At 37.3% G+C, this 12,081-nt stretch overlaps 2 protein-coding genes across 3 annotated transcripts in view; both read left to right on the top strand.

The window, feature by feature from the left end:
• Nucleotides 1-820: 820 nt before the first annotated feature.
• Nucleotides 821-5,319, top strand: clic3 (CLIC family member 3). 2 transcript variants are annotated; one of them, XM_084746206.1, is made up of 7 exons: nt 821-973; nt 1,068-1,187; nt 2,690-2,799; nt 3,231-3,356; nt 4,298-4,404; nt 4,506-4,681; nt 4,792-5,319. In XM_084746206.1, the coding sequence occupies exons 2-7, from the start codon at nt 1,152-1,154 to the stop codon at nt 4,966-4,968; spliced, it is 732 nt and encodes a 243-aa protein (XP_084602332.1). In that variant the 5' UTR covers nt 821-973; nt 1,068-1,151; the 3' UTR covers nt 4,969-5,319. The 2 variants fall into 2 exon arrangements, with proteins under 2 accessions (XP_084602332.1, XP_084602334.1); XM_084746208.1 differs by lacking the exons at nt 821-973; nt 1,068-1,187 and adding an exon at nt 2,391-2,409.
• Nucleotides 5,320-7,464: 2,145 nt separating this feature from the next.
• The window catches only part of pnpla7a (patatin-like phospholipase domain containing 7a), a 28,917-nt gene continuing 24,300 nt past the window's right edge, over nt 7,465-12,081 (top strand). The window contains exons 1-8 of the mRNA XM_084746015.1: nt 7,465-7,587; nt 8,075-8,126; nt 8,260-8,334; nt 10,564-10,651; nt 10,805-10,887; nt 11,021-11,121; nt 11,246-11,386; nt 11,471-11,630. Coding sequence (XP_084602141.1) covers nt 8,076-8,126; nt 8,260-8,334; nt 10,564-10,651; nt 10,805-10,887; nt 11,021-11,121; nt 11,246-11,386; nt 11,471-11,630 — 699 coding nt within the window. The 5' untranslated portion in view covers nt 7,465-7,587; nt 8,075. The remainder of the gene's footprint in view (nt 7,588-8,074; nt 8,127-8,259; nt 8,335-10,563; nt 10,652-10,804; nt 10,888-11,020; nt 11,122-11,245; nt 11,387-11,470; nt 11,631-12,081) is intronic.

The raw sequence follows: 12,081 nt of genomic DNA, 5'->3' as shown, positions 1-12,081 counted from the left end.
ATGCTCAGCTGTTATGGAAGCACAGAGCCAAAAGGGGCAGGGCTTAGGAAGGGTCAACTCTCTACATGTTTTTGACATGAAAACAAAATACACTACACTGTCAAATGTATGTGGACATATTTTTGTGCACCCCTGTTTCTGGGGCTGTGTTTCATTGTTTGGTCTCTTAGTTCCAATTAAGAAAAATCTTAATGATACGTTACACAGTGTGAAAATGTGTCATTCCAACTTTGTGGCAACAGTTTGGAGAAATCTGCTTCAACATGACAATTCCTCCACGCACAAAGTACGGCCCACAAAGAAATGCTTTTCAGAGGATGTGTGGAAGAAACTGACTGGCCTACACAGAGCACTGACCTCAACCCCATTCCAACTGCCTCTGATACGACCTGCAGTGCCGAGTGGGGGCCAGGCCTTATTTCCCCCAACCTGATAAATGTTCTTGGGACTCAATGGGAGGAAATTTCTGCAGCCAATTTCCAAAAATCTTGCAGAAATCAGAGGAGTGGAGAAGAAATAAAATTAGTTGTGTTGTATTATCAACTGTGTTGTACATATCCTTTGTGTTTAATTGGATCATTGTGTAATATCAACTATTTCATCTATTAAAAATATGCTCTTCACTTGGTAAACAAACCTGAAACAGAAGATACACTGATGTAGCAGCTTATGTGACAATGTAATAATGCACCTGCAGTATACTGTACTGAACTGACTTATTTTGGTGGACAGAAAGAGACAGAGAGCAAACAGGGGCAGACAGATCCAGATTTGCTGGTCTGACTGGTAAGGCCGGAGGGGGTGTGGGCTGCCACTCAGTGCTTGACAGGTGTGGTGAGACACGAACAAAAAAGAAGACACAGGAGAGAGAAGAGAGGGAGGAGAAGGAGAGGTGAATCACTGGAATTACAACAAATACAGGTGGAGTGAAGATAAAGCAGTGTTTCTGTATCTCCCGACCTTGACCACCAGTGTGAGTACAGGCTTCAGTAGTACACCTTACAACCAGTTTCAAGTGTGTGTGTGTGTGAGTGTGAGTGTGAAATCTTAAATCTTTGACTTTGTAGTGACAGAAACAAACCATTTTTGGATCCAGCAGGAGACAGGTGGATATTACAAGACAGAGAGGGAAGGTCAGAGAGACAGAAAAGATGGCCGAGGCCCCAAACATTGAACTCTTTGTTAAGGTAAGACCTACAATAACTGTAATGTGTATTTTTAAGAAATCTTGCACAAACAACGCAATAGAGATGTTGCTAAATCAGTGTAAATGCAGTGTATATCGATTATTTTAAAAATCAATATGACCTTAATATGGGTAATCATTCCTGACCATTCTTAATAGGGATCATTTCTGTTAAAGTGACTGCAAACATACCTAATATTACGCAAACTTGCAGTTATTTCAACTCAAATCTAACAGGGCTGCAACTAATGGTTGACTGTCAATTAATCTGTTGATCATTTCCTCTATAAATTGATAAATGGTTTGGTCCATAAAATGTCATAAAGATGTGAAAAAAGTTGATCGTTTTTTCAAGGTGATGTCATGAAATGTCCATAACCCAAAGATATTAGTTTACTGTGACAGAAAGGAACCCAGAAAATATTCACATTGGAGAATATGGAATCAGAGATGTTGGACATTTTTCCTTGAAAAATGACTCAAATTGATTGATTATCAAAATAGTTGCCGATTAATTTAATAGTTCACAACTAAATGATTAAAGCGACTAATCATTGCAGCTCTAATATCCAAGTAAATCAGTAGTTTCCTGTTTTAGTCTTAGTGTCTCTGGCCCAGAATCTCAGAAAAGCTGACAAAAAACGGATGGAAAAAGACAATTTTCAGGTGTTAAAGTGTCAGTATTTTTAATTAATTGACTTTCTTTTTTTAATTACCCAAACTTGTATGGGACTTTCAAACATACTGCTTCAGCTTGTCAAATTGTGTTTGTGTTTGATTTAATATTAGTATCTAAACCCTTCAAAAAAAAAAAAATCTCTGTTGCAATAAATTCCATGTTAATACTACAGTTGAAATGATACAATTCTTGTTTTGTTGTTGTAACTGATGAAGACTGATTAATATCACTACATCTATCTTGTGTTATTTAGGCTCAGTATCAGTGCGAAACCTTATGATGAACAGTAGAAAGTGAAAAGAGGTCTGTCCAGTTTGGACACCTGTGTCCTGCCCTTTAAAAACACCTTTGCTGCCACACGACTGTGACTCAATAATATCAGGCTGTAGCAGAAAATATATGATATAGCAGAGGCACCAAACACTGTTTAACTACTGGGTTGTTCAAACTGCGTGTAAAGCAGCCTCAACCCTCCATTTCGAATTCCTCAGTGGTTGGTTTAGTCTGTCAGAGCAGAGCAGGCTTGACAAGAATACCTGAGAAGGTATTCATGCTTTGGTCAGACACGTTACCGGAAGGGGGGGGGGGTAAGTTTACTTTTAAAAAGTATCACCATATTAATGTAATGTAACTTTATTACTTTCTGTTACTTTTGGATACCAGCTGAAATTGAATAGTTTCATAGAAAGTTTTGTGTTTGTTGTTGATTGTTTGTCCAAATATTTATACCTTAGTTATGTGAGAAGGCATGTTTATATTAAAAATGCTGATTATGCACATTTAAGTCTTATTTGTTAATAATGTAATGTCTGTTTGTCTGTCAGGCCAGTGAGGATGCTGAGAGCGTGGGGAACTGTCCTTTCTGTCAGAGACTATTCATGATTCTTTGGTTAAAAGGGATCAACTTTAAAATCACCACCGTGGACATGAGGAGGTGAGAGCACATTTTGTTTCTGTTTCTATGAAGCTATTGATCTTGTGTTTGAAATTTTTTAATATATATATAGTATTGTAATTTTAAAACAATACCCAGTCCTAAAAATAAGGGTACACTTGTACCATATTTAGTTTCTTGGATAATGTAGAGTTAGAGACATACCTCGAGAGCACTCAAGGAAACATTGAGATCAGACTATACCTGCTCTCCATTATCACCTAACTTTAATAGGACCATTCCAAAATTGAAAATACATATTTTTCCTCTTACCTGTAATGTTATTTATTTTTTCATTTAATTTTTGTTGTGAGCAGTTTCATGTAGGAACTGCTTTCTCTCTACAGTACAATCTTCCCATTCTTGGGATGCATTTGCACATTATTTCAAGTTATTGGGCCATTTCTAGCTGAACCATGAAACTGTTGCAGGACACCTGTTGTGCTGAAGGATTTGGCTCCAGGCTCTCAGCCTCCTTTCCTCCTCTACAATGAGGAGGTCAAAACGGACACTAACAAGATTGAGGAGTTCCTGGAGGAGACCTTAGCCCCACCACAGTGAGTAAACTGCATCCTAGAGACATTTAAAGGTGCTGTATGCAACATTCACTGCAACTCGGGGTTGCAGTGGACCTCCAGCATCTCCAATCAAAACAAATCTGTGCTTTGTTTACACAATAAGGTTGTGTGTGTGTGTGTGTGTGTGGGGGGGGGGGGGGGGGGGGGGGGGGGCAGCATCCGAACACAACACTCCTCATAAAAGTTACATCAAACTGTCAAACTAGGCAGTGCTAATTAAATGTGGATCAAGATTATGTTAATAAATTGCTTATGTCTGGAAGTGTCAGTTGTGTCCAGAGGCATTTTGGCCTGCATGTGTTGATAACACCCCTTTCATAGACATTGAAAATGAACTGAATGGTTCCAGACTATTTCACATTTGTGTTACTAAATTGCCTAAACGTCACCCAAAATGTTTTCAGAAACATATTGTCGTGTGCCACTTACCTGTAAATGAGAAATATTGTGACCAGACAGCCGGCAGTTGTGTCTGATGTCCAACGGAGGCTCCCAAAACCCAGATCAAACTGTCATACTAGGCATTTTTGGTCAAAAATGACTCAAGATTCTGGTATTGCATCACCTATTTCTCTGTTAATCTGTAATATGAGAAAACTACTCACCAAGCTGCCATGTTGCCATGTTGCTGTTTGAAAGAGAGCAGGGAAGGACTCACATGCATGTTCAAGCACACACGGCCAGACCGGATAAACAGAGGCTCAGATTACAACACAAACAGAGACAGTGTGACTTCATACTCTGCTCAAGACACCTTTAGTCCTGTATCTTCACCCAGCAAGTAGTTGTTTGCTGACATCTAGTGAGACTGAATGTCATAAATCACACTTTTACAGACACAGGCTGGCTGTTAAAAATGCTTTGAATATCCAATTCATCATTTCACTGAAAGGCTCACACTTTTATTCTACCAATGGCAGGTATCCAAAATTGTGCTGTCGATACAAAGAGTCCAATGGTGCCGGAGAAGACATCTTCCGGAAATTCTCAGCATATATAAAGAATCCCAATCCTGCATTAAATGACAGTAAGGGCAGTCGTTGTATATTTCAAACTGAATTTACACTCATTTCTATATATCTTTATTTTGCCGCATGATAGAGCCTGTTCCATGTTTCTGCATTTCAGAACTAGAGAAGACATTTCTTTCAACTCTGGTGCAGCTGAACATGTACCTAGAGACGCCTCTCCCTCATGAACTGGACCAGAACCCAAATGCCACTGTGTCTTCACGCCTCTACCTGGACGGTGACACCCTCACCTTGGCAGACTGCAACTTGCTTCCGAAGCTCAACATTGTCAAGGTGAGCCGAGTTCAGAAGTACTCATTCCTGGACTTAATGGGTTTTTTTGTTATTCTACTAATGTCTTTTTTGCAAATAATACAATCTTAAAACCTCCTCTTCCGCCCCAGGTGGTGTGTAAGAAGTACCGTGACTTTGCCATCCCTGCAGAGCTGAAAGGTTTGACACGATATCTGGAAAATGTCTACAAACGAGATGAGTTTCGTTACACCTGCCCAAATGATGATGAGATCCTCACTGCATACAGCTCTGTGGCGAAGTACCTGAACAAACATGTCACCAGATAAAGCAGCATAAATCAGAACAAAGGAGAATGAGAAATGCAGATCACGACAGAAAAGGTGACAAAACGCTTGAAAACTGTACATGATTTATGCTCGATTTGAGTAATACGAGGCTGGATAATAAACCTTTTTTGCAATACCATGTAGCCTTCTATATAAAAAGTATCATTGTTTTCATGAATTGGGTTCTAGTATTATTTAAAATAGCAAACTGCTACTTCAGAGTTGCTTAAAAGTTGTATTTGTATATGCTGTACACACTGTATTGCATGCTGTGGTTGCACTGATGTGGAATTCTTATTCAGCCCCTGTAAGAGCCAGGAAAAGCACTGTAAATCCGAGAGAATATTCATGTTATGATTCATGAGGCCTGCATGTATTGTTTTGAAGCATTTACATAACGTTGAATGCAATTTCTTAATTACATTTTGACTTAAATATAGATGCACCTTTAAAGGTTCAGTGTGTAAGATTTATGGGATCCACCATGTTATATCGCCATGTTGCAATCAGCGAGCTCATTGCTAGATGCCACTAAATTCTACACACTGGTTCTTTACATCAAATATTGTTTTATATATCCAGAAAGTGATTAGTGTGAACGTAAAAAAAACACAAATGGCATTGGCTGTAGATTAAGCACACTTTAAAGCTATAAAAATGTATTTTATTGCTAAGTTTTCAAAGTAACAAGAAATAAGGTTTGTCTTAATAAAAACTAGTTAACACCCCTTTACATCATTTTCCCCAGTCTGTCCTCTGATTTTTTTTTATATATATAAATTACTAGATATATCTCAATAGTGACTCAGTTATGTTTACTTTGTGACATACATTTGATTTAACAGAAGACAGAAACTATGTTGATATGTATTAAAGGCTATGTGAAAACATTTTACTGCTGCTGATGGTATGGATATTGGGAGAACTTTTAATGATGTGCATCACTGATGTGAAAATAATGTGCATGTGACTGTCAGGAAAATATATTAATTATGTGGCCTAGAAGTTAATTTTTCTTCAAACTTCTCAACCACTTCAATTCACACTTTTCAAAAAGATGTCATCAGGGAGGATCGTCAGTGATGATCATTTGTTTTTGATGATGATAAGAGAGTTTTCATCATAATGAAACTGGTTTGTTGATTTATTTTGGATTAGTTTAGTTCAAGTCCTATGATTCACTGTCAGATATGTCAGATTAGATTTAACTGATTAACAAAGAGAATGATATTAAACAAAATAGTAAATAAGGAATAGTAATAAAAGTACTTATGCAGTTACCTGTTTGTCTTTTTATTATTACATACAGCCTGTATATTATATGTTTATTGGATTATTATCAATATAGTATTCACATATAAGCATTTACAGATTGTAACTGGTCAAAATGGTGTTAATTTTAACAACTGCATATACTGTAATGTGTTTTATTTTACTGTATAATAATGCATCATAAGTTTTTTAAATTGTAATCTACAAAGTAACCGGTAAAATTTAATACAGCTGTCAAATAACATTAGAGGAGTAAAAAATAAGACATTTTCCCCTGAAATGTAGTAGAATCAAAGTATTTGAGAATAGGAGAAATTAAATGCTGCAATCAGACACAGGCTGGAGTGTTATCATTTATTCTGCACATGCTCAGTAGAATTCTCTCTGCCTACCTGTGGAAGAGGAGCAGGATTGTTTCACTTCTGCAGAAGTTTTCCGCAAAAACCTGATTTTGAGGTATGAAAGTTACTTTTTTGGATGTGCAGTATTTTTCTTCTGCTATCTAAAGTTTAGTTGACTGAGAATTCAAACTTACATCAATTTTATCTGTAGGTTACTGGTTAAAAATGAACATGCGCTTGTAATGTCTGTGTTGACATTCATTTTCATTCATTTTCTAAAATGAACACATTTCACAAAATTTAAATGTAAAATGACTTAATGACTCAAATAATTAAATTCTAGTTACCACTGCAGCACAGTCTTCTATAAAAATAGAAGTAGACTTTTGCTTTGAATGTGTACAATGCCTGACATGTATAAGTATTTATACTACATACAAAAAAATCTTGAGTAATATTAGATATTACAGCAGTGATATGAAGTGCCATACATTAAATTTAATATTACAGTCCTGTCCTTATGGGTGAAAATCAGTTGTATTATTAATTAGCGGACATACATAGAGTCATATAATGGAAATAACCAAGTACAGTGCAAGCACTTCAGCATTGTACCTACAGCTTTCATATAAGATTTGTACTTATATTCATTTTTTGTATGTATTTATTACCACTTGTATGTTACTTAGTTAACACAGTTAAACGCCTGTCTCCCTGTAAGAAAATGTTGTGCTGCTTAGGCAGACCTTTGTGTATGGATGCTTTCCCTTACCGTTGTAAACAGGAAGACTAGGATGTGCCTACTCCGTTCCTTATTGGACAAGTGCTTTGAACGGTACCAAGGCAACAGCAGACATCAAAAACACCATTGGTGGACGTACAAGCTTGGGCGGAGCTGAGCAAGTGACAGCACACAGAAAACTTTGTTAGCTACTTGCTAACTTTGGTCCCTCGTCTGTTCGGCAATGTTACTAGTGTGAAACAGCACGCCAGAAATCCTCGAAAAGTAAGCCTAGTGTTTCCTGTAAAGTTAGAATAATGCTCAGCTGTAAAGTTGATTTTGTATAGTTTATAATTATTGGCAAGACGGGTAACGTTAGCCAGCTGCTAGCTAGTGTTGTTATAGCTAACCTCAAGCTATAGCTAACGTTCAGCCTGACGGTTTTTAACGTTAACCAGCAACTTGAAATCAGTCGCAGCCACCAGTTGCTTTGTTGCTTTGTTATTCTAGCATGTCGTTTAATTGTTACCTAACACGAAGTCAGATGACAAGGCAGAATGGTGAAATATGCTGATGGATCACAAATTCACTTTCCTCTTTTCACAGTTTCCCTTTTTTTCCCGACACCTTGAGAGCCCTCCATGAAATTTAGCTAACATCCTCGCATATAACAGTTACTGCTACTGTCTCTGTCGCGATTGTACCCAATTTTTACCTGTTGCTTTAGGGATAGTTGGCAATCGTGTCATCCACAAATACTCTTGTCTTAAAGGATGGACTGCCAAGACGAGGCTGATGGAGAATTCTGCACCTGGACCAGTTTAGTAAGCACACTAACGATTTCCTCTAGCATTAACGCTACGTTAGCAGTGGCGACTAAATTTGTCCAGTGACAATTTCATGGACAGTTGATAGATGTTAGAAAAAAACTGTGCTAACCTTACTTAACGTTTTTAGGTGATGGTGAACAGCAAAAGTGAATTCAAAGAGCGATTGCAACGGTTTGTGGAGGAGAGGATGCAAACCACCATGGTATGACTAAACATTTCATGTACAGCCTGTGATTTCAACAAGGATGGAGAGTAGGGATGCACAATATTGCTAGTTTTCAGCTTATACCGATAATTTACCCTTTCTCATGACTAATACGATAAGATAATTAACATTCTCTTATTAAAAAAATGAGCTCATATAACCTGTAGTTGGCTTCTTATTATATGAGGGGAAGGAATGCTATTTCAAAATCAAAAAACAGTTATGTTTTTTTCAGAAAAATCAACAGGTTGACATAGACATTGTTTTCTTCTTTTCATACACACCTTTATGATACGGCACATTACACATTGTTTAGCAAATTTGTGTTGTTTTTTTTAACTACAGAGAAATTAAGTGACATGGCTGTTTAAGGCTTTTACGGAGCCTGGTATGAAGTATCAACATCATCATCTGATCTCATCTGATCTTGAATGTAAAACTAATGTGATACTATCATTTATTTCAGGAACATCATATTTTAGAGATCCACCTGAATTTCTCAACGTATGTTTTCATGGGAGCTGAGCTCCCCTTAGCTCCCCTGTAATTCAAACCATGCATAGCTCTGACCCAACCAAATCTAACAGACATCATAATTACAACAAAAACAAAGAACAGTTCTGACTTCTTGTTTATTTATTTTTCTTCTAAATTGTGTGAAAAAAATTTCACAAATATACTTTGATGTCAAAGAGCATTTGCCTAAGAATTCGAATGAAATACTTTGACATAATCAGTCAAACCAGTTATTATCATATTGTGAGATTTATCAGCTATGATTTCATATCAGAATAATCAATTCTAATAAATTTTCCATTATAGGCTCATAATTTATATGCCCCAGTATTTATGGTGCATCCCTAATAGGAGCACTGCCCTGCATTGCCTACAGTGTAGCTGGACAAGTAAAAATAGTTGATTGTGATGGTTGTGGTAATTTGGGCTTCTTTTTGTGCAGTTTCCACTGATTGGAAAAAACCCTGTATAGTGGCCCCTCCACTCCTTTGATTAGTGTTAGTAACTATTAAATTAATCACCAACAATTTTAATCATCTTTTTTTTCCAGTTTGAGGAATATTTAAATAAAAAAAAAGGTGAAAATTCTCTGATTTCAGCTTTCAACGTATTAAATGTAATGTTTTTTGGTTTCTGTAGTCCTCTATGGCAATAAACTGAATATCTTTGGGTTGCTGATAAAGCAAGACATTTGAGGGCATAATGGTGGGCTGCAGGAAGCACTGATTGATATTTTTCACCTTTTTCTGACATTTTATGGCCCAAATAATTAATTGGTTAATCAAGAAAATAATCGGCAGATTAAACAACGATGAAAATAGTCATTACTTGCAGCCCTACAAATGTTACTTGATGAGAGGTGAAAAAAAATCCATATTGTGCATCCCTACTTGTAATAGCTTACATCTGTTCATATAAGTGAAGACTGTTTATGGTAGTTTTTAGCATCAGTCAAGCAAACTTGCATTTACATCAAGGAAATAAAGACCCCAGACCATACGACATACTGTTTTTTCCAGTATATTTTATTACTTAATTTTCAGAGTCTGCTGCTTTTTCCAGTTTGCATACAAAAAACAATACCATACTTTTTTATACCAGCAAACCATGGCTTTTGAAAATATTTAATACTTATTTGTCCCTGGTGTTGTTTCACCACTGTCCACAATTTGTACAACAACAACAACAACAAAATAATTCTAGCATTGAGCATTTCCTGTATTTTTTAAATCTATTTTCCAGTATGCGCACTCTGTATACTCAGATCCTTCTAAGAATTAGTAAGTGGTGTTTAACAGGGACACAACTTTGGACTTTGAAGGATAATGTTGGCAGCTACTCTGCAGTGCCTTCTCATGTGACCTTAACTGTTGTTGCAATTGGTGAGAGCAGCCATACATCACGTCCAACAACTATGCCTCTCTTTGGGTGAAAGCAAGCACTGAACGTGGCTAGTCAGTGTGTGTGTCTATGGTAAACCCTTGATCAAAGGTTAGGCAATGGTGTTACTGAGTAAATGAACTGTGCTGATTGTATCTGGAGATCAACATGAATCAGAAAAGAATCTTAGTGACAGTTTAAACTGGCAAAGATCTTGGAATTTGTATTGACCGCCAGTCAAATTAGAGGTTGTTGTTTTCATCCAAAAGGGATGCAAGAGCAAAATACCCAGATGGTCTACTCTCATCCATGTTCTTGTCTGTCTTTTAGCTCACCGGTGTGCTGATTGGAGCTGCAGTCGCAGTCTCACTGATTGGGATTGTGGTGCTCTTTCTGTACAGGAGGTTCAAGCTTTCTCGTGAGTCATCCAACCTCTTCTTGAGCTTTGTACTTATATTCTGATGTTATAATGCATGTTTGTATTGTTTGTTTCCCTTTTAAGCTCCGTCTTCTTTAGAATATGGTCTTAACATGGCTTTATATTGATTTTGTTTTTGCATTCTCTGACAAGGTGAACAACAGCCTGGTGTACCTCACTATCGCTTCAGAAAACGAGATAAAGTGCTCTTCTACGGAAGGAAGATAATGAGAAAGGTTTTCTGTATTTCCCTTCTGTGTCACAAACATTTACATTCAGGTCAATTTATCTCAGTAATATAAAATAGGTAAATATTTTTCTAAAAGCAAACTTGCAACTTCTAATCTTGAATATGTTTGTTTTTCAAAGGTCCAGACACTATCCTCCATTCCTCCTCCCACCTCTACCTCAGTATCAAAACAACCACAGCGAATACGCAAAAGAACCAAAGTTTTAAGCATAGCTCGCAAGTACGCTACATTTATACATTTTTTTCAAATTCTGTGTGCAAATGGATCCTTGAAACAGTTCTGCAGATTTGTTTTGAGCCTTGTTGAGTGGATTACTTTGTGAAATTATTTTGCCTGCCAACAGAATCTTGAGGATCCGTAAAGATCCTCCCACCCTGCAGCCCAAGGAACCTCCCCCCTCCTTGCTGGAAGCTGACTTGACTGAGTTTGATGTACAAAGCTCAAACCTGCCCTCAGAAGTCCTGTATATGTTGAAGAATGTCAGGTAGACAAATATACAACTTCAGCCTCCTCCATTGTTTCTCATGTTTATTTTCATAATGTGTGTATGTTCTGCAACTTGTTGTAGGGTCTTGGGTCATTTTGAGAAGCCCCTTTTCCTAGAGCTGTGTCGCCACATGGTGTTTATCGAGCTGCAGGAGGGGGAAGGTCTGTTCAGGCCAGGAGACGATGACGATAGCATTTACGTGGTCCAGGATGGACGACTTGAGCTCTGCATCCAGGAGAATGTACGTGGATAGTATGTTGATGTTCAGTGAATCTTAATTTCATTCTATTTTACAGTAGTAATTTTTCCAGTATCTCGCCTATCGTATTACACACAGCCATTTGATCAATTGTTAATGAACAAAAATAGCAAATAGAAAAACTTTTTTGAGTGTGTAGGATTTAGTGGCATCTTACAGTGAAGTTGCTCATTGCAAATGCCTCACAAAAGGCCCTATCTAGAGTCAGTGTTTGGGTTGTCTGTTCATTATATTTGCTTGATAGACATGCTGTGAAGGCAGTGATTTAGCGACATGTGAAAAGAAATGGTCAAACTGCAGGAATTAATTTGCCTGGCAACACTGTGTAGCTTTGATTAGCACCATTTAAACTACTAGGCAGAGTCACTCAGTCCACTGCGGCTGATTTAGTTAATGGAGAGATAATCAATTTGGTTGAAGAATAGGTAGAATT

This window comes from Lutjanus erythropterus, chromosome 20 (assembly GCF_056507025.1).
Source record: "Lutjanus erythropterus isolate fLutEry1 chromosome 20, fLutEry1.hap2, whole genome shotgun sequence".
NCBI classification, from domain to species: domain Eukaryota; kingdom Metazoa; phylum Chordata; class Actinopteri; order Lutjaniformes; family Lutjanidae; genus Lutjanus; species Lutjanus erythropterus.
This window is presented reverse-complemented; position numbering and strand designations above follow the sequence as displayed.

Bases quoted from the DNA above. Each gene is read 5' to 3' on its own strand.
- clic3 (XM_084746206.1), top strand. From the start codon at position 1,152: ATGGCCGAGGCCCCAAACATTGAACTCTTTGTTAAG. The intron at 1,188-2,689 runs GTAAGACCTACA...TTTGTCTGTCAG, and splicing joins ACATTGAACTCTTTGTTAAG to GCCAGTGAGGATGCTGAGAG. The intron at 3,357-4,297 runs GTGAGTAAACTG...TACCAATGGCAG, and splicing joins GAGACCTTAGCCCCACCACA to GTATCCAAAATTGTGCTGTC.